The 20,357-nt window shown below is 45.4% G+C and overlaps 8 protein-coding genes across 8 annotated transcripts; 4 read left to right on the forward strand and 4 right to left on the reverse strand.

Annotated features, from left to right (window-relative positions):
* Window positions 1-353: 353 nt before the first annotated feature.
* On the forward strand, window positions 354-3,210 carry AGABI2DRAFT_224362 (hypothetical protein). The gene is made up of 15 exons (XM_006462693.1): window positions 354-409; window positions 464-522; window positions 572-653; window positions 716-858; window positions 907-1,008; window positions 1,072-1,191; window positions 1,246-1,347; window positions 1,408-1,637; window positions 1,701-1,785; window positions 1,840-1,988; window positions 2,043-2,340; window positions 2,394-2,525; window positions 2,579-2,650; window positions 2,705-2,829; window positions 2,883-3,210. The coding sequence occupies exons 1-15, from the start codon at window positions 373-375 to the stop codon at window positions 3,082-3,084; spliced, it is 1,938 nt and encodes a 645-aa protein (XP_006462756.1). The 5' UTR covers window positions 354-372; the 3' UTR covers window positions 3,085-3,210.
* On the forward strand, window positions 3,206-5,154 carry AGABI2DRAFT_193862 (hypothetical protein). Its single transcript, XM_006462694.1, has 7 exons — window positions 3,206-3,332; window positions 3,422-3,807; window positions 3,868-3,944; window positions 4,003-4,041; window positions 4,100-4,450; window positions 4,508-4,885; window positions 4,943-5,154. The coding sequence occupies exons 1-7, from the start codon at window positions 3,247-3,249 to the stop codon at window positions 4,994-4,996; spliced, it is 1,371 nt and encodes a 456-aa protein (XP_006462757.1). The 5' UTR covers window positions 3,206-3,246; the 3' UTR covers window positions 4,997-5,154.
* A 3,310-nt stretch (window positions 5,155-8,464) lies between these two features.
* Window positions 8,465-9,219, reverse strand: AGABI2DRAFT_119601 (hypothetical protein; the record flags this gene model as incomplete). Its single annotated transcript, XM_006462695.1, has 4 exons — window positions 8,465-8,675; window positions 8,731-8,795; window positions 8,845-9,076; window positions 9,137-9,219. The coding sequence occupies 4 exons, from the start codon at window positions 9,217-9,219 to the stop codon at window positions 8,465-8,467; spliced, it is 591 nt and encodes a 196-aa protein (XP_006462758.1).
* A 2,076-nt stretch (window positions 9,220-11,295) lies between these two features.
* Window positions 11,296-12,730, reverse strand: AGABI2DRAFT_119602 (hypothetical protein; the record flags this gene model as incomplete). The annotated part of the gene is made up of 3 exons (XM_006462696.1): window positions 11,296-12,345; window positions 12,432-12,495; window positions 12,570-12,730. 3 exons carry the CDS (start codon window positions 12,728-12,730, stop codon window positions 11,296-11,298), a joined length of 1,275 nt encoding a protein of 424 aa, XP_006462759.1.
* A 155-nt stretch (window positions 12,731-12,885) lies between these two features.
* AGABI2DRAFT_186631 (hypothetical protein) lies at window positions 12,886-14,275 on the reverse strand (the record flags this gene model as incomplete). The annotated part of the gene is made up of 6 exons (XM_006462697.1): window positions 12,886-13,037; window positions 13,102-13,333; window positions 13,397-13,627; window positions 13,694-13,869; window positions 13,931-14,064; window positions 14,122-14,275. 6 exons carry the CDS (start codon window positions 14,273-14,275, stop codon window positions 12,969-12,971), a joined length of 996 nt encoding a protein of 331 aa, XP_006462760.1. The 3' UTR covers window positions 12,886-12,968.
* A 69-nt stretch (window positions 14,276-14,344) lies between these two features.
* Window positions 14,345-15,385, forward strand: AGABI2DRAFT_207369 (hypothetical protein). The gene is made up of 5 exons (XM_006462698.1): window positions 14,345-14,384; window positions 14,432-14,490; window positions 14,547-14,644; window positions 14,697-14,796; window positions 14,852-15,385. Exons 1-5 carry the CDS (start codon window positions 14,357-14,359, stop codon window positions 15,290-15,292), a joined length of 726 nt encoding a protein of 241 aa, XP_006462761.1. The 5' UTR covers window positions 14,345-14,356; the 3' UTR covers window positions 15,293-15,385.
* Window positions 15,370-18,433, forward strand: AGABI2DRAFT_186633 (hypothetical protein; the record flags this gene model as incomplete). The annotated part of the gene is made up of 16 exons (XM_006462699.1): window positions 15,370-15,459; window positions 15,510-15,601; window positions 15,648-15,708; window positions 15,759-16,220; window positions 16,270-16,383; window positions 16,435-16,665; window positions 16,722-17,265; window positions 17,318-17,475; window positions 17,530-17,585; window positions 17,641-17,680; window positions 17,744-17,812; window positions 17,871-17,893; window positions 17,959-17,994; window positions 18,063-18,179; window positions 18,238-18,306; window positions 18,361-18,433. Exons 1-16 carry the CDS (start codon window positions 15,424-15,426, stop codon window positions 18,431-18,433), a joined length of 2,181 nt encoding a protein of 726 aa, XP_006462762.1. The 5' UTR covers window positions 15,370-15,423.
* Window positions 18,434-18,566: 133 nt separating this feature from the next.
* AGABI2DRAFT_193864 (putative farnesyl diphosphate synthase) lies at window positions 18,567-19,994 on the reverse strand. Its single transcript, XM_006462700.1, has 4 exons — window positions 19,865-19,994; window positions 19,657-19,794; window positions 19,301-19,590; window positions 18,567-19,245 (listed from the first exon to the last, which is right to left on the reverse strand). Exons 1-4 carry the CDS (start codon window positions 19,985-19,987, stop codon window positions 18,702-18,704), a joined length of 1,095 nt encoding a protein of 364 aa, XP_006462763.1. The 5' UTR covers window positions 19,988-19,994; the 3' UTR covers window positions 18,567-18,701.
* Between the last annotated feature and the right edge of the window lie 363 nt (window positions 19,995-20,357).

Genomic DNA, 20,357 nt, shown 5'->3' on the forward strand with positions numbered 1-20,357 from the left:
AAATACTTTCCCGTCCGAAGGCCCCTCAGTTCGCACACAGAACGCGCCTCTTCGACCAGCGGAACGCACGCTGCATTTTTGACTGGGCCCTACTACACTCTCCACCTTGGAACATCGTACCAAGCAAATATCATGCCAGGGTTTTTCAAGCTTACAGTCACCTATGCGTTCAGGCACGCGATACAAAGTGAACAAGAGTCAGCATTTTGCTCAGCATGTGGTAGATGAAGTACTTAAGTCTTTCTATCACAAGTCTATATTTAGGAGCTGGATCACGTGAGAGAATGGAGGACGACTGCCGATGGAATTCGTGTCGTCGCTCAATTCTCTTTTTCACCGACTCCCGCTGCCATCGACTTTCAACTCCGGGAAATGAGGCGAGATGTACGCATTCTCCTCGTCGGCGATGGTCAGTTCTGTTTCCTCTGTCTCTTCGCCAAGTCCGACTCACGCACGCGAGCAGAGGGTGTAGGCAAGAGCACCATCATCACGTCCCTAATTAAGGAATCCTTCGTCGCTCATGTACGCGTTCTAATCCTCTACTACTCTCGGATTTCTACATCACTCTCAGGTTCAACATGTTGTTCCCGAGGTTACAATTCCTCCGGAGGTCACTCCGGAAAACGTCACGACCTACATCGTCGATTCGGGAGGTGAGTCTCCTTTCGTCTCCTGACTAGCACAACTTGCTGACCTTTGTATCCTATCTCGCCAGCCGGACCGCAGGACCGTGCGCATCTCGAATCCGAAATCAGAAAAGCGCATGTCATTTGCGTCGTTTATTCTATAGACAACCCTAATTCCTTTGACCGCATCCCCACCTACTGGTTACCGCACTTCCGCCAACTTGGTGTTAACGTAATATCCTTCTTCGTATCCAGTGCTCATGCTCAAGACGGCCAATAGGTCCCTGTTATCCTCATTGGCAATAAAATCGACTTGCGTGGCGGAGAGGTTACCAACGAGGCACTGGAGGATGAGATTGTTCCTATTATGAACGAGTTTAAGGTTCGTTTGACCCGCTGCGTTTACGCGTGATAACCAAATTTGATCCTTAATTTTGGCGTGAAGGAAGTAGAAACTTGCGTCGAGTGTTCCGCCAAACTTCCCCTCAACGTTTCTGAAGTCTTCTATTTTGCTCAGAAGGCTGTTTTACATCCTACAGCACCCCTCTATGATTCTCGCGATCATGTCCGTACTCCTTTCATTCGCTTGCCGGATCTAACATCTCACCACCTTAATCAGGTCCTCAAGCCTGCATGTGTAGCGGCACTACGTCGAATATTTAAAATTTGCGACACAAATAAAGACGGAATACTTGACGCTGCCGAACTCAATGAGTTCCAGGTATGTTTGGTAGACCTCTTTTCAGATCTCGCTTTTTGATGAAATCTGCGTCGAAATTAGCGTAAATGTTTCGATGCCCCTCTACAGCTACAAGAACTCGAAGGCATCAGAGCCATGGTTCAAGAGCATGCTGATGGCGGTGTACGAGATGAGGGCCTAACTGAAGCTGGTTTCTTATATCTGCACACTATCTTTATTCAACGTGGACGCCTCGAAACGACATGGACTGTGTTACGCAAATTCGGATATGCAGAGGACCTTCGACTGACGGAAGCCTTCCTTATGCCTAGGTACGTGTACTATAATACCTGTAACGAATTCCAAAGGAACCCTGTAAATTTTTATTTACCTAGATTTGACGTTCCTTCGGATTGCTCTGTTGAACTGAGTCCATTGGGATACCAATTCTTCACGGATATTTTTGAGACATTTGATAAAGTAAGTTGGTTTGCCCTAACTAGGCGATTTATTGTTTCTTATTCCTGTGCCTAGGATCAGGATGGCGCCCTCAAGATCGACGAGTTGGATGAAGTTTTCAGTACATCGCCCGGTAATCCTTGGGCAACGCAAAAGTTTCCTGACACGACATTGTCTGATGACACGGGCGCTGTGACATTACAGGGGTGGTTAGCCCAATGGAGGTGTGTCTTCCCAAAGTTTGATCTAGAATTTCTTATTCATAGCACATGAGGCAGTATGACAACACTCTTGGACCACAAAATCACGCTCGCATATCTAGCGTATTTGGGCTACCCTGGTGAATCACAGACCGAAGCATTACAAGTGACGAGAGCGCGGAAACTGGACAGAAGAAAGGGCAAAGTTACGCGAAATGTCTTTTTGTGTTATGTTTGTGGTGCAGCTGGATCAGGGAAGACGGCTCTCCTTCGGGCTTTTGCAGGGAAGCCTTATAACCCCGCGTACGAGCCCACGAGTAAACCTATAAACGTGGTGAACGCGGTGGATCTCGATGGGTCAGAAAAGTACTTGGTGGTTAGTGTTCCTATTGGGTTGAGTGTGCGTTGCGATTGACAATTTTCTCCTAGCTGCAAGAGTTTGGATCACGTTACGAGGCAGAAACTCTGCGAAGTTCAAAGAAAACCGATCAACCAGATGTGATAGTTTACGTGCACGACTCGAGCGACACAAATTCGTTTTCATATATCAGCAACCTACGGGTGAGTGGACAAGTATAGCAGCTAATCGGGGGATGCTCATTGAGTGAATGTAGCAACAATATAGTTTGGACCATATACCCACACTTTTCGTGGCAACGAAGTCTGATTTGGACCTAGCGTTACAGGTGAGGATATTTTAACCGGAAATGGGAAGGGTCTATTGATCTACGCGTGTCCAGCGGCATGAAGTGCAACCAGATGTGTATTGCAGACGATTAAGCCTGCAAGTGCCCGTGTCCGTCAGTGTCAAGGATGGACAATTGGCAGACGTGTTTCATACTATTTGCAGAATAGCGATGAACCCGTAAGTAGCCCACGTTTTTCTGCAGGCGTTTCTGATGAGGTGTGTGTATTTAGTAATTCGGCGATACCTGGCGGCGCCGACCGTGCGTTGACACCAGCCGCGAGGCTAAGGATGTATTTTACGCTGACTGCGATCTTGGGAGGGTGCACGGCTGCGCTGGTGGTGTTATTTCGGAATGTACGGACACCGCTAGGGCTAGGGGGCTGGGGAGCGCCTTGGAGCAGCTGGCTGTTGGGGGTAGGCGGTAGACGGTAGACGGTAGTATAATAGATTGTACTTGGATTTCCTCGTGGCGGCCTCGTTGAGGGCAGATATCCGGTAGAGTCCGAAAGAGGACAGAGTTGTGGAGACTCTGACTTTAAAAGTCTGACCTGCGCTGATCCATCTCTCCATCGATCCCTCTCTCCCAAACAAGCCATGGACATCGACCCGGTTACTGAGGTCAGTGAGCAGCCGCCTCTCTCCCACCTCAGGACGGCCGCCGACGAGGATAGAAAGATGCTGTAAGTCAATCAACACCACTTACCCACCAACTGCACACCACTCCTCTTCTACACACTCTCCTCTCGTTGAACCCTCTTACACCTCTCAGGGACCTCGTCTTTATCCAGGACTGCACCGGCAGCCAGGGATCCTACATCACATCTGCAACAAAGAACATCGAGGCCATCTGTGCTTATATCTTCGAGTCTGGCAAACTCCAGTACCAAGACGATTTGAGGGTCGGTCTGGTCGCTTTTCGAGACCATCCGCCACAGGATCATACATACATCACCAAGAACTTTGGCTTTTCATCAGACATTAGCAAAGTTCATAAAGACCTTTCGACCTTGTATGCTTCAGGCGGTGGAGATGGTCCTGAAGCTATCACTGCAGCTCTTGCTGATGCCTTGCACATGGATTGGAGGGAAGGAGCAACCAAGATGATTGTCCTTATTGCTGACGCACCTCCACATGGTATTGGCGAGTATGGCGATGGTAACGTGTCCCTTTGAATCAACTGTTCTACTCAGATTTGATGATTGTATGTTTCTCTAGGTTTTGACGATGGATCACCAGATGGTTATGATCCACTGACTCTTGTCAGGATCATGGCGACTAAGGGTATTACGCTGGTAAGCTTAATTTTGAAATCGCGACCTTGTGGAGCCACAAGCGAATTGAATTCATCAGTTCTTTGTGGCTTGTGAACCTGCACTCAGTGGTTACTCGGTATGTTTGATCTACGTGGTACGTTTTCACCGCTGAAATACTGACTAAGAAATATCAGTATGCTACGGATTTCTATCAAGCGATAACCAACATCACTTCTGGATTGATGCTCCCGCTCACAACTGCCGACCTCCTCGCACATGCTATTGTTGGTAGCGTGCTAGAGAACCTGGATATGGAACGACTTGTTCTAGAAGTTGGTGCTGCTGTCGCGGAACGTATTCATGGAAACCACGAGAGCGTCGATGATGTGGCCCGTGAACTGCACGAGAGGCTTTTGTTGCGGAATGAAAACACAAAGAAGGTTGTTATCGAAAGCATATACAAGGAGTCGGAAGAGGCGAAACATAATGTTAATGTGTTTATGCATGCCAATTCTTTGGCTGAGGCTCGACCTCTGTTGAAACGGGTAAGTTATCCCGGTTCTACTCCTTTGCGTTTGTAATCACGACTCGTCTGTTGTTAGGTGCATGGTACTCGATTCACAGAGAAATATCTACAGTCAAGGCAGCATCTCTCACGTCACTCATACCCTTACGGTTCATTGTATACACCCTCGCGTTCACCACCGCCCAAAATCAAACCCTTACCCTTCTCACGATCTCCGCCATCATCACCACCGCGTAAAGTCGTCAGTGATTTCGCGCCGTTCGGGGCTCCGAAGAATTCTAGCGTGTTTGGTACGGCAGTTCAGTCAACGCCTTTCTCACTCGCCGGCGGGAAAGCCGCTTTCGGTGCTATAAGGCCCGGTGCTGCGAAGACAGGGTTTGACGATGATGACGATGACGATGATTCAATGCCGCAACGGGTAGAATTACGAGAAGGCTCAATTTCGCTTGAACAGGTGACTATTATCTAGTCCTTTTGCTATCATGGATTGATGTACTTAATTGGTTCATAGGCAAAACGGATTGCGATGCAAAGTGCTTGGCGAAGTGCCCCAACACATGGATAGAGTTTTCGGCTTGGACAGCTAATTTTCTTATCTCTCATTCCTTTTCTTTTACGACATCATGTGTAATGTACCCCACCATCTTACGGTGTTCTTCTTTTGGTTCAATCTCATCTTTTCTTTTCGTTCTGCATTCGACTTCCTTAGAGCCTAGCTGTCCCTTCGTTCAATTTCCTAGGTCATTCGGTACTCCTAATGGCCTTAGAGCCGCACAAAGTGCAAGACAGTCTACCCTATTTTGATATTTTATCCTGACTTCACCGCCGATTTGGAGTGTACGTATATTTGTTTCTACCCGTAGTCCCTGATCAAGTGGTTCAATCAGTATATATTCGCCGCGGCGTTGCCTATGGCCCTATCCCATTTATGTTTATCTCCCCTCCACTAGCAAAGGAAGCTGTCCTACTACTATTCCTCCTCGCTCCTCTGCGATTTCTCACTCTCATAATCATTTTACCTCTTCGCGTCTTCTGCGATCTTCTTCAATTCTTGTTTGTGCCTCCCGCGCGATATTTCTATGTATCGCTTTTGTTTTTGATTTCGGATCCGACGGCGGTCTTCATCCCCTCGGCCTTCTTTTTGGTCCTTTCCGTTCAGTTTGTTTTTTGGAGATATATGATCGAGTGGAAAAAGAGCACGGGCAAGGTGTCGAAGCAGAAAAGTAGAACAAGGGGTGCAGTAAGATGTCGATGAGCCTGGACAACGGGGGTGGAAAGAGCGCTATCTTACTATGCTTGCTTGCTATGTAGGTCTTGCCGGTAAATTCGGGTTTTATGTTTTTTCGGGAACTGATTGACATACGTGAACATATCTTTTATTCATAGCCTATGCCAGGCCTATGCTTCCTTTTCTTATCATGATAGCTTATGACGTTATACGAATGACAGAAACATATCCTCCATATCCTCTCCCCCTCAAATTAATCTTGGTTGCAGATATGAAGAAGAAAGATCGAGAAGCTGAGGTAGGTGATCTCCTTTGATCTCCTCTGATTTTACGAAGAACTTTCATTGAGATACTATTTTACAGAGATATCATACATTGAATCATTAATCTCCTACCATTCCTTCCTTTCTCTCAAGTTGTGTTCCCTTTTTTTCTGGATGTAATTTGTTGTACGAATGTTCGATTATTCGATTTTTGCATTGCATTTATTTCAGCCATCCAATATTATAGAAGATATATATCGGATCTTCATCGGAAAGTTAGATATCGGGGCGGACGGACTTGGCAAGGTAGGAACGACCGCCACAACGAGTACCGCTTTCATTTAAGCTTTTCTTCTTCCTTGGCCCTTACAGTGTTCCTCTCACCCTTTTTTATAATTTTATTTCATCCCTTTTTCCCCTCCTTATCTTCATTTGTACCAACCTCTCCCCGTGACACCGTCCGAGCCCGGTCAGACCGTCAGACTCCAAATTCAACTTGAGGTTATGTTTCTGACTATATTCATTGTTCGTATTCTTGTATTATCTTTTCCACTCATCCTCTTTTGCATCTTCACTGGTCTTGTTACATTGTATATCTTCCACCATCCAATCGCCCATCTAATCTGATTAACTTTCTTCGTCTTCATAGTCGTTTGTTATCTGTTGCATGCGCTTGTTTTCTTGGCCAGGATTTGACGAGTTTGAATATTGCATCCTCCTTCAATTTTTATTCTTTTCTTTTTTACTTTCTATCTTCTTTATTCGCTCGGCGGGTGAACTTGCTTTCTTTCTGGTTATAGTCTAGAAACAAACCAGACCATCCGATGTGAACTTTGCCGCCTATCGAACGTCACTACATGACTGCCGTGCAAAGCCTGAGTACGCTTCTACCCTTGTTATGACGTCTTATCTAATTTTTGAAGCCCCAATAGGAATGATCTCCATTTCGCCAGGGTCGACAGTGGGTACAAAAGGGGAAAAGGACAAGGAGGAGACTCGAAATGGAATAGGCGGCCGTGATCAGAGAAAAGCTGAGTAGAAAATAAGCGACTTAAAACCTCTTTGTCCGGTCGCTTCGAGTAAGTTCGCGTGCATGCAGTGTAGCCACTCAAGAGCTTTGCAATTAGGTTGCCTATTTTTAGGCGGGTTTGTCCATTTCATGGTCGTTTTCGGAGTGGCTGCGTGAGTAGCTTGAAGCAGTGATCGTATGCCTTGGTGCTTCCTGAATCCCGAAGACAATAGATACCTGTCCGCTTTGGGTGGTGCACGGGAAGACATGATAGCATTCACGAGCCACTGCCATGGACTTGGACGTCAATGCACCTTGGCCACTCAACAGTCTGGACGTCGCACCCGCCACGACCCTAAGGAAATTTGGGTATTTAAAGGGCGTCTGTTGGTAGCAGTGAGGACCACCAACGCGTAGATTTTCTTTGCGTCAAACCGTCACCTCATGGACAGAAATGTCTTCCTAATCGTTGGAATTGCTGCCATAGTATCTCTTCTCTTTGCTCAATTCCTGAGGTCTGACTCGGAAACCCGCAAGTTGGCGCATTTCCTCACGAATTATTTGGCCGCCGTATCCTGCTTATTCCTTTATTATCACTACCTTTGGCATAACCCGACAATGAACTTTATCCTGTACCACGGGATATTCGCCCATTCGATTGTTCTTGTAATTATTACGAATAAGTTTTACATTGTTTTACTAACTTCTTGACGCCTCATCCTCCCATTACTTTTCTTCGTACGCTTTGTTTTTGTGGTTTTAGTTATATAGCATTTTAATTGAACTGTACGCAAGGTTTCGCCTTGATGTTTTCTTCTGTATCTTTTGCCTACCCCACTCCCCCATGGAATTAAATGCCAGCATAGCACTCGGGGCGACAAAATGGAGATTTCAAAAAGCCGAATGAGGGGAATCAGAATATATTTGTCAGGCACCGAGTGGCGTTGAAGAAAAATGTTGTCATAACCAGGGCGGAGTCAGCAATCATCCCTATGATGTTTGTAGTACATAAACCTGCGAAGAGTATGAAATCAGAAATAATCGACGATTTGAAATAGGGCATCCACCGAGAGAAGAAGAGGAGGACTTGTCTATTTCACTCACTAGCATAGCGTCAAACCATCCGACAATGCTTCTCAAAATAAACGTTTAAAGGCAGAAAAAGTGAGATTACTTGAAGAGCTGGAATCGCTCAACCTCAGATTCGCTCCATGTTTGTACCGGAATTACAGTCGTCGAAAGTGGACACACCTTCCTCTACAGAGCACCGACGTTGCGCTCCACATCCGTTCACGATGTTCAGCTTTATGTGATGCTGATCCAATAATAAAAATGACTGTTCTCAGTATAAGTATAGTAGAATACCGGTTGGAATGACACGAACAAAAAACGAACAGATGTAGGCTTTTGCCGTCTCCTTCGACTTGCCGCGAGTAATATTTTGATGCAGGTTTATTACGTCATCTTTATATAGTTTCACCCGAATCGATTTCGCCGCTAGCGAAAACACACTGCAAGTTTTCAATACACAAATTAGTTACGGGGTCGACGGAGAACCAAGAGAGCTGGACTGGTCCCAGAAGGGAAACGCTTCATCTCGATCCTTGCCCAACCCTGCAAGAGTACGTTTTTGTGGAATGGCGAGCGGTCGGATGGTAGAATCTTGGCGGAGACCTGTTCCATGGCCAGACCAGCCTTGCGAGACGAGATAAGAATGCCCGTCCAGCGGCATACAGTCGTCGTTCTTTTTTGATTTTCGTATTTGACGTTGTTGTGATCGACGATCGTTTATCACTTACTTAGCTATTTTTGTCTCTCTGTTAGATATGGAATGGTACTGGCACTCTTTACAAAACAAATTATTCTGCCAGAGTTTCGTGAATCACAGGTTGTACCTGGGGAAAATCACGTACCTCCCACATATCAACAGCAGCTTGACAGCTCTCTTTCACAACCCTCGGAGCATCATATTTCTTCATCCATTCTTTCAAATGCGGTAACACTTCAGGAGTGCCAATCTCACCAAGAGCTTCAGCAGCTTCATGCCTCACCATATCCGATTCGTTTACATTTTGTAATACTTTGAGTAGAGAGGGTACGGAATGCGGTGAAAGTATATGCCCAAAGATAAAGGCAATTTCGTGTCTAAAAAAACAGATGGTAAGATTCGTGTTTGATGGGAGAGAAGAGTCTAAGTGAGATTACTTGAATAAAGTATTATCGTCGGAACATCCTGATGCTAATGCATCAACAGCAGCAGGTGTACCAATATTTCGTAAAGCAAACATCACACGATAACGTTCGAAATCCTCTTCCTTCAATTTTTTTGTCTTTTGGTGTTTTGCTTTCTATCTTCTTTATTCGCTCGGCGGGTCCACTTGCTTTTCTTTCTGTTCATACTCTAGAAACAGACCAGATCATCGAACCTGAACTTTACCGTCCCAATTGGACTTTACTAACTGCCGTGCAGAGTACGCTTTCTACCCTTGTTATAAGGATCTTATCTGATTTTTGATGCCCCAATAGGACAAGTTCTCCATTTGAACAGGGTACAAAAGGGGGAAATGACAGGGAGGAGACTCGATATGGAATAGGTGGCCGTGATCAGAGAAAAGCTGGGCAGAAAATAAGCGACTTGTCCGGTCGGTTCGAGTAAATTCGTGTGCATGTAGCCACTCGAGAGCTTTTCAATTAGGTTACCTATTTTTAGGCGGGGTTGTCCATTTCATGGTCGTTTACGGAGTGGCCGCGTGAGTAATTTGAAGCAGTGATCGTATGTCTTGGTGCTTCCCGAATTCCGAAGACAATAGATACCTGTCCGCTTTTGATAGTGCACGGGAAGACATGATAGAATTCATGAGCCACTGCCATGGACTTGGACGTCAATGCACCTAGGCCACTCAACAGTCTGGACGTCGCACCCGCCACGACCCTCAGGAAAATTGGGTATTTAAAGGACGTCTGTTGGTAGCAGTGAGGACCACCAACGCGTAGATTTTCTTTGCGTCAAACCGTCACCTCATGCTCATCGTCTTCATAATCGTTAGTACTACTACCGTAGTATCTCTTATCTTTGCTCTATTCAGGCCTGAAACCCGCCTGTTGGCGCAATTCCTCGTGCATTTTATGGCCGCCGTATCCTTATTAAACCTTTACCTTAGCTGCTTTTGTGACCCGAAGTTGGAATTGATCGGGTACAACACGTTATTCGCCGCCCATTCACTTGTTCTTGTAGTGATTATGACCAAGTTTTACTTTGTTTTAACTTCTTGACGCTTCATCCTCCCATTACTTTTCTTCGTACGCTTTGTTTTTGTGGTTTTATTTGTATAGCATTTTAATTGAACTGTACGCAAGGTTTCGCCTTGATGTTTTCTTCTGTATCTTTTGCCTACCCCACTCCCCCATGGAATTAAATGCCAGCATAGCACTCGGGGCGACAAAATGGAGATTTCAAAAAGCCGAATGAGGGGAATCAGAATATATTTGTCAGGCACCGAGTGGCGTTGAAGAAAAATGTTGTCATAACCAGGGCGGAGTCAGCAATCATCCCTATGATGTTTGTAGTACATAAACCTGCGAAGAGTATGAAATCAGAAATAATCGACGATTTGAAATAGGGCATCCACCGAGAGAAGAAGAGGAGGACTTGTCTATCTCACTCACTAGCATAGCGTCAAACCATCCGACAATGCTTCTCAAAATAAACGTTTAAAGGCAGAAAAAGTGAGATTACTTGAAGAGCTGGAATCGCTCAACCTCAGATTCGCTCCATGTTTGTACCGGAATTACAGTCGTCGAAAGTGGACACACCTTCCTCTACAGAGCACCGACGTTGCGCTCCACATCCGTTCACGATGTTCAGCTTTATGTGACGCTGATCCAATAACAAAAATGACTGTTCTAAGTATAAGTGTAGTAGAATACCGGTTGGAATGACAAGAACAAAAAACGAACAGATGTAGGCTTTTGCCGTCTCCTTCGACTTGCCGCGAGTAATATTTTGATGCAGATTTATTATGTTAGGAGGGCGAAGTGGATTCTGAAACAGATCAAGCTGGGAGAGACAGATGGATGTTCCGAATTTCGGAGTACCCTGGACCGTACTAGCCACGAACGGAGCCACTCCCTTCTAAGGACTCGGGATAGGTTCAAGCCAGTAGTGCGATCACATGTATGCTGGCTGAGGGCCCCTCGTCCACATTTCATACTTATTGTTGAATCGAACGATTGGAGATATCAACGCCGGCTCTGATCATCATGTCGCAGAAAGCAAGATATATGCTGTAGGTGCGCTCAAATCAATTGGATGACATTCAGAGATGAAGCGGAAGTGTACAAGTGATACTTCAGAAAGGATAGCTTCAGTCATCCCTCTTCCGCATCTTCTTTTTCTTCGACTCCGAGCGAAGATTTTCGCTATTCTCCACTAGAGAGTAGTAGACCAACCTTGTGTCGGAGTCGTCAAGTCCCTCGCAGTCCGCACCGATGACTTGAGATACAACAGCGGCCGCCGCTGCCTTCTTTGCCGCGTCTTTACGGTCGCGATTTTGTTTTCGTTCTCGGCGCCTCTTTTCCTTGTCTCCGATTATATCATGCCTACCGTCCTTCTCTTTTCGCTTCTTTCTCTTCTTCTCGCTGTGGTCGTTGCGTAGCTCTTCATCTTCACAGGTGGGTATTGGTTTTCTTTCGTCGATGTTGGTAGAGGTTTCGTTGAGTTCTACGATTTTATCCTTCTTGGATTTTCTTTCCCTCTTTTCTTCTCCCTTCAAACTTTCCTTCTCATCCCGCTTCCTTTTCTTCTTCTCTTTCTTCTCCTTTTTCTCTTCCCTCTCTTTCTTCTTCTTCTCTTTCTTTTCCTTCTTTCTCCTCTCCTCTCCCTCTCCCTCTTGCTCTTTAATTTTGGCCTCATCATCATCACTCCGTTTTCTCTTTTTCACCTTCTTCTGCTCTTCCTCTCCTTTAAGCTTTTCTACCTCCTTATTCGAGGGTACAACAGCCTCACTCGCAGTCGTCAATTTAGATTTCGCAATCGCCATCGGTGTCCTACTACCACTTTTTACTCCTCCACTCAAGTTCGAATTCCAACCCGAAGTTTCATCTCCCGTTCGCGTTTTAATTATCGCATCAGAATCAGGACCGAGGACGGGACCACGAAAGAATCGAGAATACAATATTCGTTTTGCAGATTCCTTTTTAGCTGCCACAAGTAAATTTGACGATGAAGATGCCAAAGAATTGGGTATAATAGATGTCGTTATCGCAGGTGTGTTTATTCCGGAATTGGATGAGGAAGAAGTTGTGGTAGCAGTAGCAATTCCAGTAGCAGACAATCCGAGTTTGGGAGGTTTGTTTGAGATTATACCGGTGGTTGTAAGTTCTAATGATGATTGTATTGGAGTATCTTCTGTGTCCTATATGAGCCGATGACGAAGATCAAGAAGAAGGGGGGTGAATCAGAAAACTGATAATGGTTCGAGGCAATAAATGAAAATCTCACAGAATCATCTTCGTCATCTTTATATAGTTTCACCTGAATCGATTTCGCCGCTATCGAAAACACACTATTAAGAAATTTTCAATACATAAGTTAGTTACGGGGTTTATGAAACAATGAGAGAGGGAGAGAAAACTGAACTGGTCCCAGAAGGGAAACGCTTCATCTCGATCCTTGCCCAACCCTGCAAGAGTGCGTTTTTGTGGAATGGCGAGAGGACGGATGATAGAATCTTGGCGGAGACCTGTTCCATGACCCGACCAGCCTTGCGAGACGAGATAAGAATGCCCGTCCAGCGGCATACAGTCGTCGTTCTTTTTTGATTTTCGTATTTGACGTTGTTGTGATCGACACTCGTTTATCGTTTACTTAGCTATTTTTGTCTCTCTGTTAGATATGGAATGGTACTGACACCCTTTTACAAAGAAAATTATTTCTACTAGGGCTTCATGGATCATGGGTGGTACACGGATTGATTTATTTGTGATAGGCGGTGTGCATTCTGCTTCGAAACATATATAATACATTGACAATCATCCTTCATGCCTCAACCACCTTCTGACTCGCCATCAAACCATTCGCATACTGAAAGTCTCCAGAATTCTCATACTAAGTAACATCATAAGAAATTAATCGATTTGAAAAAAAAAAAAAAAATGAATGAATCACGTACCTCCCACATATCAATCGCAACTTGACAGCTCTCTCTCACAACCCTCGGAGCATCATCTCTCTTCATCCATTCTTTCAAATGCGGTAACACTTCAGGAGTGCCAATTCCACCAAGAGCTTCAGCAGCTTCATGTCTCACCATATCCGATTCGTTTACATTTTGTAATACTTTGAGTAGAGAGGGTACGGAATGCGGTGAAAGCATTTGCCCAAAGATGAAAGCAATTTCGTGTCTAAAAAAAAAACGATGGTAAGATTCGTGTTTGGTTGGGAGAGAAGAGTCGAAGTGAGATTACTTGAATAAAGCACTATCGTCTGAAAATCCTGACGCTAATGCATCAACAGCAGCGGGTGTGCCAATATTTCGTAAAGCAAACATCGCACGATAACGTTCGAAAAGTGGTAATTTTGTATCCGTCAGATCCTTTTGTAAAGCAGTGATTTGGTTTGAGGAAATGGAATCAGGTTTTGGTGCGCCTGAGAGGAGACTAGATGTTGCTGGTGCAGGATCTATTGATGTATACAACCTGTTTAAGGTTTTCGTATTAGAACTTTTCTGAAAGAAACTCGATACGAGAAAATTTAAGACATGCGGAATAGAGCTATCAGTTCCCTTTTTATGGGCTTGTCCTTCTGGAGAATTGTCCCATTCGATTTTTGAGATGGCGATTTCGCAAGTTTCGCGGACGCTTCGATTGGAGTCTGTTAAGAATTCTTTGAGGATGGGGAGAGATATTGAGGATGATATTGCGCCCATGGCCTCCGCTGCCTTTTTGCATTTTCATATATTGAGAAAGAGTGTGAAGGAAGGTTAGTTAGGTTGTACGAACCTCGTGTCGGACCATTGGATCTTCTTTGGTATTGCGGAGTACGGATTCAAGTGTAGGTAATGCATGTGCCAATTTCATTTGACCCAGACAATACGCGAATTCATGTTTCAGTAGTGCAGAATCATCTGCGAATCCTAAAACAGGTGTGAATTAGTAGATTATGACAGTCAATATAAGGGTCGGTTTGTTACCTTTGGAGATGATTCGGACAGCATCTTCGTTTTTCAGAGATTTGAGAGTGAAGAGTGCACGGAATCGGGTGTGAAGAGGGGTATCGCCCGAAACGTTCAGGAGGGCGGCCTGGAGAGAGGTGAGCTGGTCGGGAGAGACAGTCAGAGCGGCCATGGCGAGAGATATGATGGATTTGATCGCAAAAAATATGCATTGCCATATTTGTAAAAGCACTGATCTCTTCTCCTCCTCACAATGCCTCAATCAAAACGCTCAAAGCTCGGTAGGTACTAGTCTGTTTGCATAGCAAGCACCTAACTGTGGAAACAGTTTCGTTGACCAAGGTTGCAAAAAAAGGAAAAGAGCACAAAAGCTCGTTGATGAACGAGGTCAGATATGTGATTTGGCCTTTTGATTTTTTCTCTGGTACTGACGGAGTCGATAGATACAAGAAAATGTAGACAAGTGGAGGTACTGCTGGTTATTCGAAGTTGGCAACCTGCGGAATTCTCATCTGTCGACTGTGCGGGAACAGTGGAGAGGGTGAGTAGATTTTTGAGTGGAAAGAGAGCAGAACCTGAAGCTAGGATATCAGCACCGCACGGATATTTTTTGGCAAAGGAAAAGTCATGGCAAAAGCACTGGGGCTGACGCCAGAGGAGGAGCGCTGCACGGGCATCCACAAGCTCGCAAAAGTGGGTACAATAAATCAAGCATTTTTTCGTATCCTAATGAAATAAAATGAAACAGCATATAAAAGGCCAAGTGGGCATCATGTTCACAGACTCTGAGCCACAAGAGGTCATTGACTGGTTCGCCGATTTCCAACGACCAGACTTTGGTCGCGCAGGAAACAAGGCGAGCCGGACAGTAATTCTTCCTGCCGGCCCAGTGATGCGCACATACTCTGATCCTCCCGAGCCATTTCCGCACAATGAAGAACCTCAGCTGCGCAAGCTGGGCCTTACGACGCGGTTGAACCGGGGAGTGCCGACGCTGGATGCGCCACATAAGGTCTGCGAGGAGGGCAGAGAATTGACTGCCGAGCAGGCGCAGTTATTAAAGCTGATCGGGGAGCGGATGGTGATGTTCCGGGTGAGCCTACTGTGCCACTTTGACTCTGCGACGGGGGAGACGACGGAGCAGGAGGGAGGCGGCGTCGGAGGTGCGGTGGCTGAAATGGAGGAGTAGCTACGCTAGTGGAGCAGTCCCTTGTCTTTTTATTACCAGCCTGATCTTTGAGACGAAAATCAAGAATGCGCGTGCCCGTTTCGCTGCTGGGCGCTACGCAGCTGCCCCTGTTCTCTCCTTCTCTGCCGCCCATGTCGTCTCTAGACGCCCTCCAGCCACAAGATCTCGTCAGTCCTCGTCGTCGCACTCACCCCCTGTCCCTCACCCCTCTCTCCAGGCTGGCCTTGCGCGCCCCTCGGCAGCAGTTCCCAACGTCGCAGGCGATTTCGCTTTCACGACTATCTCCAAATATGATTTCGAAGAGAAAAAGTGCGTGTCCTCTCAGCGCTCTTGGATATGCACTCATCGTCTCTAGGTTCAACAAAACTCTCGTCGTTTTCCCAGTCGCATCTACCTTTACATCTGCGGAAATTCCGGTATGCCTCATCACTCTTGATCGCGTATCTATCTTGATCGTGCCCCGCAGCTTCCCAAGGGCGAGGTCTTTTGGCTTTCCGGCACGACCTTGGCGCACGTTGTTGAAGGAGACAAGGACAATCTCGAGATCTACGCCTTCGAAGTTTGCGGTGGCTACGATGCCGCTACTGCCTCCGATCGTCCTCTCGACTTGTCGTGCAACCGCGTTCTCATTGGCACGATCCCAACCAAGACTGCGACCAACTTCAAGTACAACGCCCGATCCAGGCATCTCGTCTTTTCGGACAACGTCTACGATGACTATGACTTGAATACCGTAAATGAAAGGGATAAACTCTTGGCTTCGCGTGGAACAACTGCGATGATTTACGATTCTACCTATGTCAGGCATTGGGACACCTGGGTCGGCCCTAAGAAGTCGGCCCTTTTCTGTGTTGCGCTCTTTTTGCACCCCGATTATAACTGGAGGATGGGTCCTGAGTTTTTCAGTCCCATGAAAGGCTCTTCTCACGTGCGTATCATGTCTTACGATATATCAGCGAACTCATATTCTCATATAGCATACGCCTGTGGAACCTTTTGGTGGTACTGATGACTTTGATGTTTCCCCAACTCATATCGTATATACTGCCAAGGACCCCATCCTTCCTGAGGCATGGCATACCAAACAGAACGTACGATATTGGCTTTTCAAATCGCCCAGGTACTTACGCGCGTCTTGACAGGTCTACATTGTCGACATCCGTGGTGCTTCAAAACCACGTGAACTTACTTCGGGAAAGCAAGGTGCTACTCACAATCCGGTTTTCAATCACCAAGGTGACAAAGTCGCCTGGGTGGAGCTCGATGAAGATGGTTATGAGAGTGACAGAGCCAAGATCGTCATCTATGATCTCAAGGTCAATGTTCGCTACACTCTTACTCAACATTGGGATCGTTCGGTCGAGTCACTCATGGTATGCATTCCGTACTACCTTTTTTCTCACACCCCTTGATATTAAGATTTTGGTAGTTCAACATGGAGGGCACCTTCATCTACTTAACAGCTGGTGATCAAGCTAAAGTCAAACTTTTCTACCTTCCGGTCCCTCCGACCCCATCGGAGTCTACAACCGACCCTATTCTCGATGAGATATATACCAAGCCCACGGAACTCACTTCTACTGGTGCAGTCACTGGAATGTACACCATGTTTACCGGACGCGTACTCTTCTCGCGTTCCTCCCTCACATCTCCTAACGATGCATATCTGATTCAACATCTTCCTCGGCATCTCTCTGATCTCACCCAACCTTCAGAACGAGTCGCAAAGGGTTTGAAAGGTGATATTTCTAAAATATCAGGCTTCACCGAGGCCGCTTTGAGAGAAAAATGGTTGCATCCTGGAGAAGAGTTTTACTTTGCTGGAGCGAATGATAAGAAGATTCATGGATGGGCTTTCAAACCTAGAGGATGGAAAGAGGGTGATAAGAAGAAATGGCCGGTTGTCCTGTTCATTCATGGTGGACCTCAAGGTGCTTGGGAAGACCAGTGGTCAACGAGGTGGAATCCAAATGGTGTGTCGTCATTATCCGAGTGTCATAAGCAAAGCTAATCGTCTTTTTGCAGCTTTTACAGGACAAGGATACTTTGTCATCGCCCTTAATCCGACTGGTAGTACGACCTTTGGTCGAGAATTAACGGACGCGATCAAGGAAGATTGGGGAGGCAAACCATTTGTGGACCTTATCAACGGATGGAAATATGCCTTGGACAAATATCCTGAGGTACGTACCGTTCGTACTGAAGAAAGCTTGCATGACATCATATCGGTGAACTAGATTGATGCGGACCGCGCTGTGGCGGCTGGCGCTAGTTGGGGTGGATATGCTATCAAGTCAGTCTCCAGTCATTCATCGTGACTTTTTATTTAACGTTTTACCTTGCTGTAGTTGGATTCAGTCTAACCCGGAATTTGGATTTGGGTTCAAGGTAAAGTTTTTGCTTTCTCTATGCATTGCTGGTTAAGTCTAAAGGCTGGATCGTCTACTTTAGGCTCTTGTGTGTCATGATGGAGTGTTCGATACGCAGTATAATGGGTTCTCTACTGACGAAATTTTCTTCGTGCGTACAAACTGTTTTTCTTGTTTCTCATGTTCGACGTGTTTATCGTTTTCCGCAGTTTAACCATGAATGGGGAGGCAGGTAAAGCGAATTTCAAATTTAAACTTGTGATTGGGGGTGTACTGATGTAATGCGCTATCTAATAGACCCTGGGAAGAGAAAGGCAAGAAGCTATCAACGAAGTAAGTAGGAAATCTTGAAGCTGCTGTTCATGAACTGACTATATATTGTTTTAAATGAAATTGCTTAGATTCAGCCCATCCAATTTTGTGCATAAATGGTCTACACCGCAACTTGTCATTCATTCGAGTAAGGATTATAGACTTCCAGAGACGGAGGGTATATCTGCTTTCCAGGTTTTGCAACAGTACGTTATAAGTAGATTTCACTTTATTCTAGTTTTGCTGATACGCTATCCTTTTAAGACTTGGAGTTCCTAGTCGATTGCTTATCTTTCCTGATGAGAATCATTGGGTTTTGAAACCTGAAAACAGGTATGTAGGTTGTGTGATTTTTTGGAGAGAGGAAACTGAGTGTGTGTGTTGTAGTGTTGTGTGGCATGAAGAGATATTCCGTTGGTTTGATCAGTTTGTTGGGGAAAAGAAAGATGAGAGTGAATAGGTGCAGGTTGGCGGTGAAAGTAAAGAAGTAAAATGTTGTTATTGTTTTTATTCGTGATCGTGTATTTGTTTCGTGTTCTGTTGAATGTAAAAAGGAAGTAACAGTTATGGACTCCGAGCCGGTGACGTGTTATAGACTCTGCAGTTTGAAATGATGATACTTCATTAGAGAGGGAAGTATTACTTAGTGGCTACAGCAGGAAATCTAGCCTATTATAACTGGGTAGTTGAACGAAGTAGCGATGATCATCGATCATCGTCACCGAAATCTACTTGCTTCTGCGATAAATTTTGCTCAAGAAACTCTCGAACACTTCCCCTCTCAACGTATTCTCTCTGCCCAACTCAGGTACATCGGCAATTCTCTCCCTCAACAGACCAACAACCTTCTCCTCGTAAGCGGCATACTTCTCCCTAATCTCCAACTCTTCAAACACGGCTTTGATCTTCAACTCACTATCGCCGCCACTCGGCTTCTTTCCGTAATGTTCATCCAAAATTTTACGTTGATCAGGCGATGCATGGAGGAGAGCGGTATTTATGCACCATGAACATTTGTTATCGATGATATCTGTTCCAATTTTACCGATTTGCTCAGGAGTTCCGGCGAAATCGAGGAAGTCGTCTTGGATTTGGAAGTATTCGCCTAAAGGAATTAGAATGGATTTAGCGATTTCGTAAGGATCTTTTGGGGGTAAGGAGGAGTTGGCGAATGGGATGGGAGTATGGGTGATGCCACACATGTACATGGCACATGCGACGGGAAGGTAGAAGGAGTAGTAGGCGGTTTTCCAAATGACGATAAATGAGTGCCTGATTTTGTGATTTGCGTTAAGAATGGTGGAGACTCAAGTGAAAGGTTATTTACTTTTTTAAGGAGAATTTATCGAGGTTGACCTCTTCAGGTGCAGTGATGAGATCAATGAGTTGACCGATTTCGGTTTGCCATGTCGTTTCTTGGAAAAGTTCAACGAGATCGATATAGTAAGCTTCTTTCTTGAAATAACTCTTGATAAGACGATAGATGGCGGAAGATATCATGAAAGAGTCGTTGATCGCAATCATTCCAATGCCAGGGTTGCGATACCAGCAAGGTTGACCGCGACGAGTGATGGATGTATCCATAATGTCATCGGAAACGAGGAAATACGATTGAAGCTTGATTAAAAATCGAAAGTTCAATCAGGAAGCAGTAAAAAAAATAAACGTAAAAGGGACACTTACAAGTTCGACACACCAGCCGAGGACAGCAGATTTGAGATATTCGTCCTCGGTGAGAGGACGACGTTTCAGAATTTCGACAGTATCGACAACGGCCATTCCACGATTGAGTTTTCCACCGGGAACATTGTAATCGAGACTCTACATGATTGATCACATCGGCATTTTTGAATTTTTATTTTCTCTTTATGACTGGGTAGAAAAGCGTTACTTTGCGGTACCACTGAATGGCGTCATCTGGGATGTTTTCCTTCCTCAGTTCATCTAGTAGTTCATCTGCAATACGATGATAGACTTTTTCGAAGCGTTGGCGACGAGCAGCTTTGTCTGTCATGGAGACGGGAGAGAAAGAGAAAATAATTGATGGATCCTGAATTCAGAGGTCGCCAAATACAGTAGGTAACGGATCACGATCACGTGGATACCTTTTCACCGAACCGTTCGGAGTACGCGCCATCGTCCCGTCTTTCTGATCCCTTTCACGACCTGCTTCTACATGAATTCGGTTTTACTGGCAGACGCGACATCCTTTTGTTATACAAGCGCGGGTTGAAACGTGGCATAACAAATCGTCCAGTTCTTACCCACTACGTCACCAAAACACGGAAGAAGTTTTGGTCTGCGACCGAATGATATTTTAATAAAAACCCTCAATGTCTTCCTACCTTGTCATTTTCTCAGTAACGACATCCACTACACATACC

This window comes from Agaricus bisporus, assembly GCF_000300575.1.
Source record: "Agaricus bisporus var. bisporus H97 unplaced genomic scaffold AGABI2scaffold_7, whole genome shotgun sequence".
NCBI classification, from domain to species: Eukaryota; Fungi; Basidiomycota; class Agaricomycetes; order Agaricales; family Agaricaceae; genus Agaricus; species Agaricus bisporus.

What these genes read in the sequence shown, in the direction of transcription:
- AGABI2DRAFT_207369 (XM_006462698.1), top strand. Translation starts at nt 14,357, where the DNA reads ATGCCTCAATCAAAACGCTCAAAGCTCG. An exon ending in AAAGCTCGTTGATGAACGAG is followed by an intron (nt 14,491 to 14,546) that starts GTCAGATATGTG and finishes CGGAGTCGATAG; the next exon opens with ATACAAGAAAATGTAGACAA. An exon ending in GTGCGGGAACAGTGGAGAGG is followed by an intron (nt 14,645 to 14,696) that starts GTGAGTAGATTT and finishes CTAGGATATCAG; the next exon opens with CACCGCACGGATATTTTTTG.
- AGABI2DRAFT_193862 (XM_006462694.1), top strand. Translation starts at nt 3,247, where the DNA reads ATGGACATCGACCCGGTTACTGAGGTCAGTGAGCAGCCGCCTCTCTCC. An exon ending in TATTGGCGAGTATGGCGATG is followed by an intron (nt 3,808 to 3,867) that starts GTAACGTGTCCC and finishes ATGTTTCTCTAG; the next exon opens with GTTTTGACGATGGATCACCA. An exon ending in CTGCACTCAGTGGTTACTCG is followed by an intron (nt 4,042 to 4,099) that starts GTATGTTTGATC and finishes AAGAAATATCAG; the next exon opens with TATGCTACGGATTTCTATCA.
- AGABI2DRAFT_224362 (XM_006462693.1), top strand. Translation starts at nt 373, where the DNA reads ATGAGGCGAGATGTACGCATTCTCCTCGTCGGCGATG. An exon ending in GAAGCCTTCCTTATGCCTAG is followed by an intron (nt 1,638 to 1,700) that starts GTACGTGTACTA and finishes TTATTTACCTAG; the next exon opens with ATTTGACGTTCCTTCGGATT. An exon ending in TTTTTGAGACATTTGATAAA is followed by an intron (nt 1,786 to 1,839) that starts GTAAGTTGGTTT and finishes TCCTGTGCCTAG; the next exon opens with GATCAGGATGGCGCCCTCAA.
- AGABI2DRAFT_193864 (XM_006462700.1), bottom strand. Translation starts at nt 19,987, where the DNA reads ATGACAGACAAAGCTGCTCGTCGCCAACGCTTCGAAAAAGTCTATCAT. An exon ending in CCATTCAGTGGTACCGCAAA is followed by an intron (nt 19,795 to 19,864) that starts GTAACGCTTTTC and finishes TCAATCATGTAG; the next exon opens with AGTCTCGATTACAATGTTCC. An exon ending in TCGGCTGGTGTGTCGAACTT is followed by an intron (nt 19,591 to 19,656) that starts GTAAGTGTCCCT and finishes TTTTTAATCAAG; the next exon opens with CTTCAATCGTATTTCCTCGT.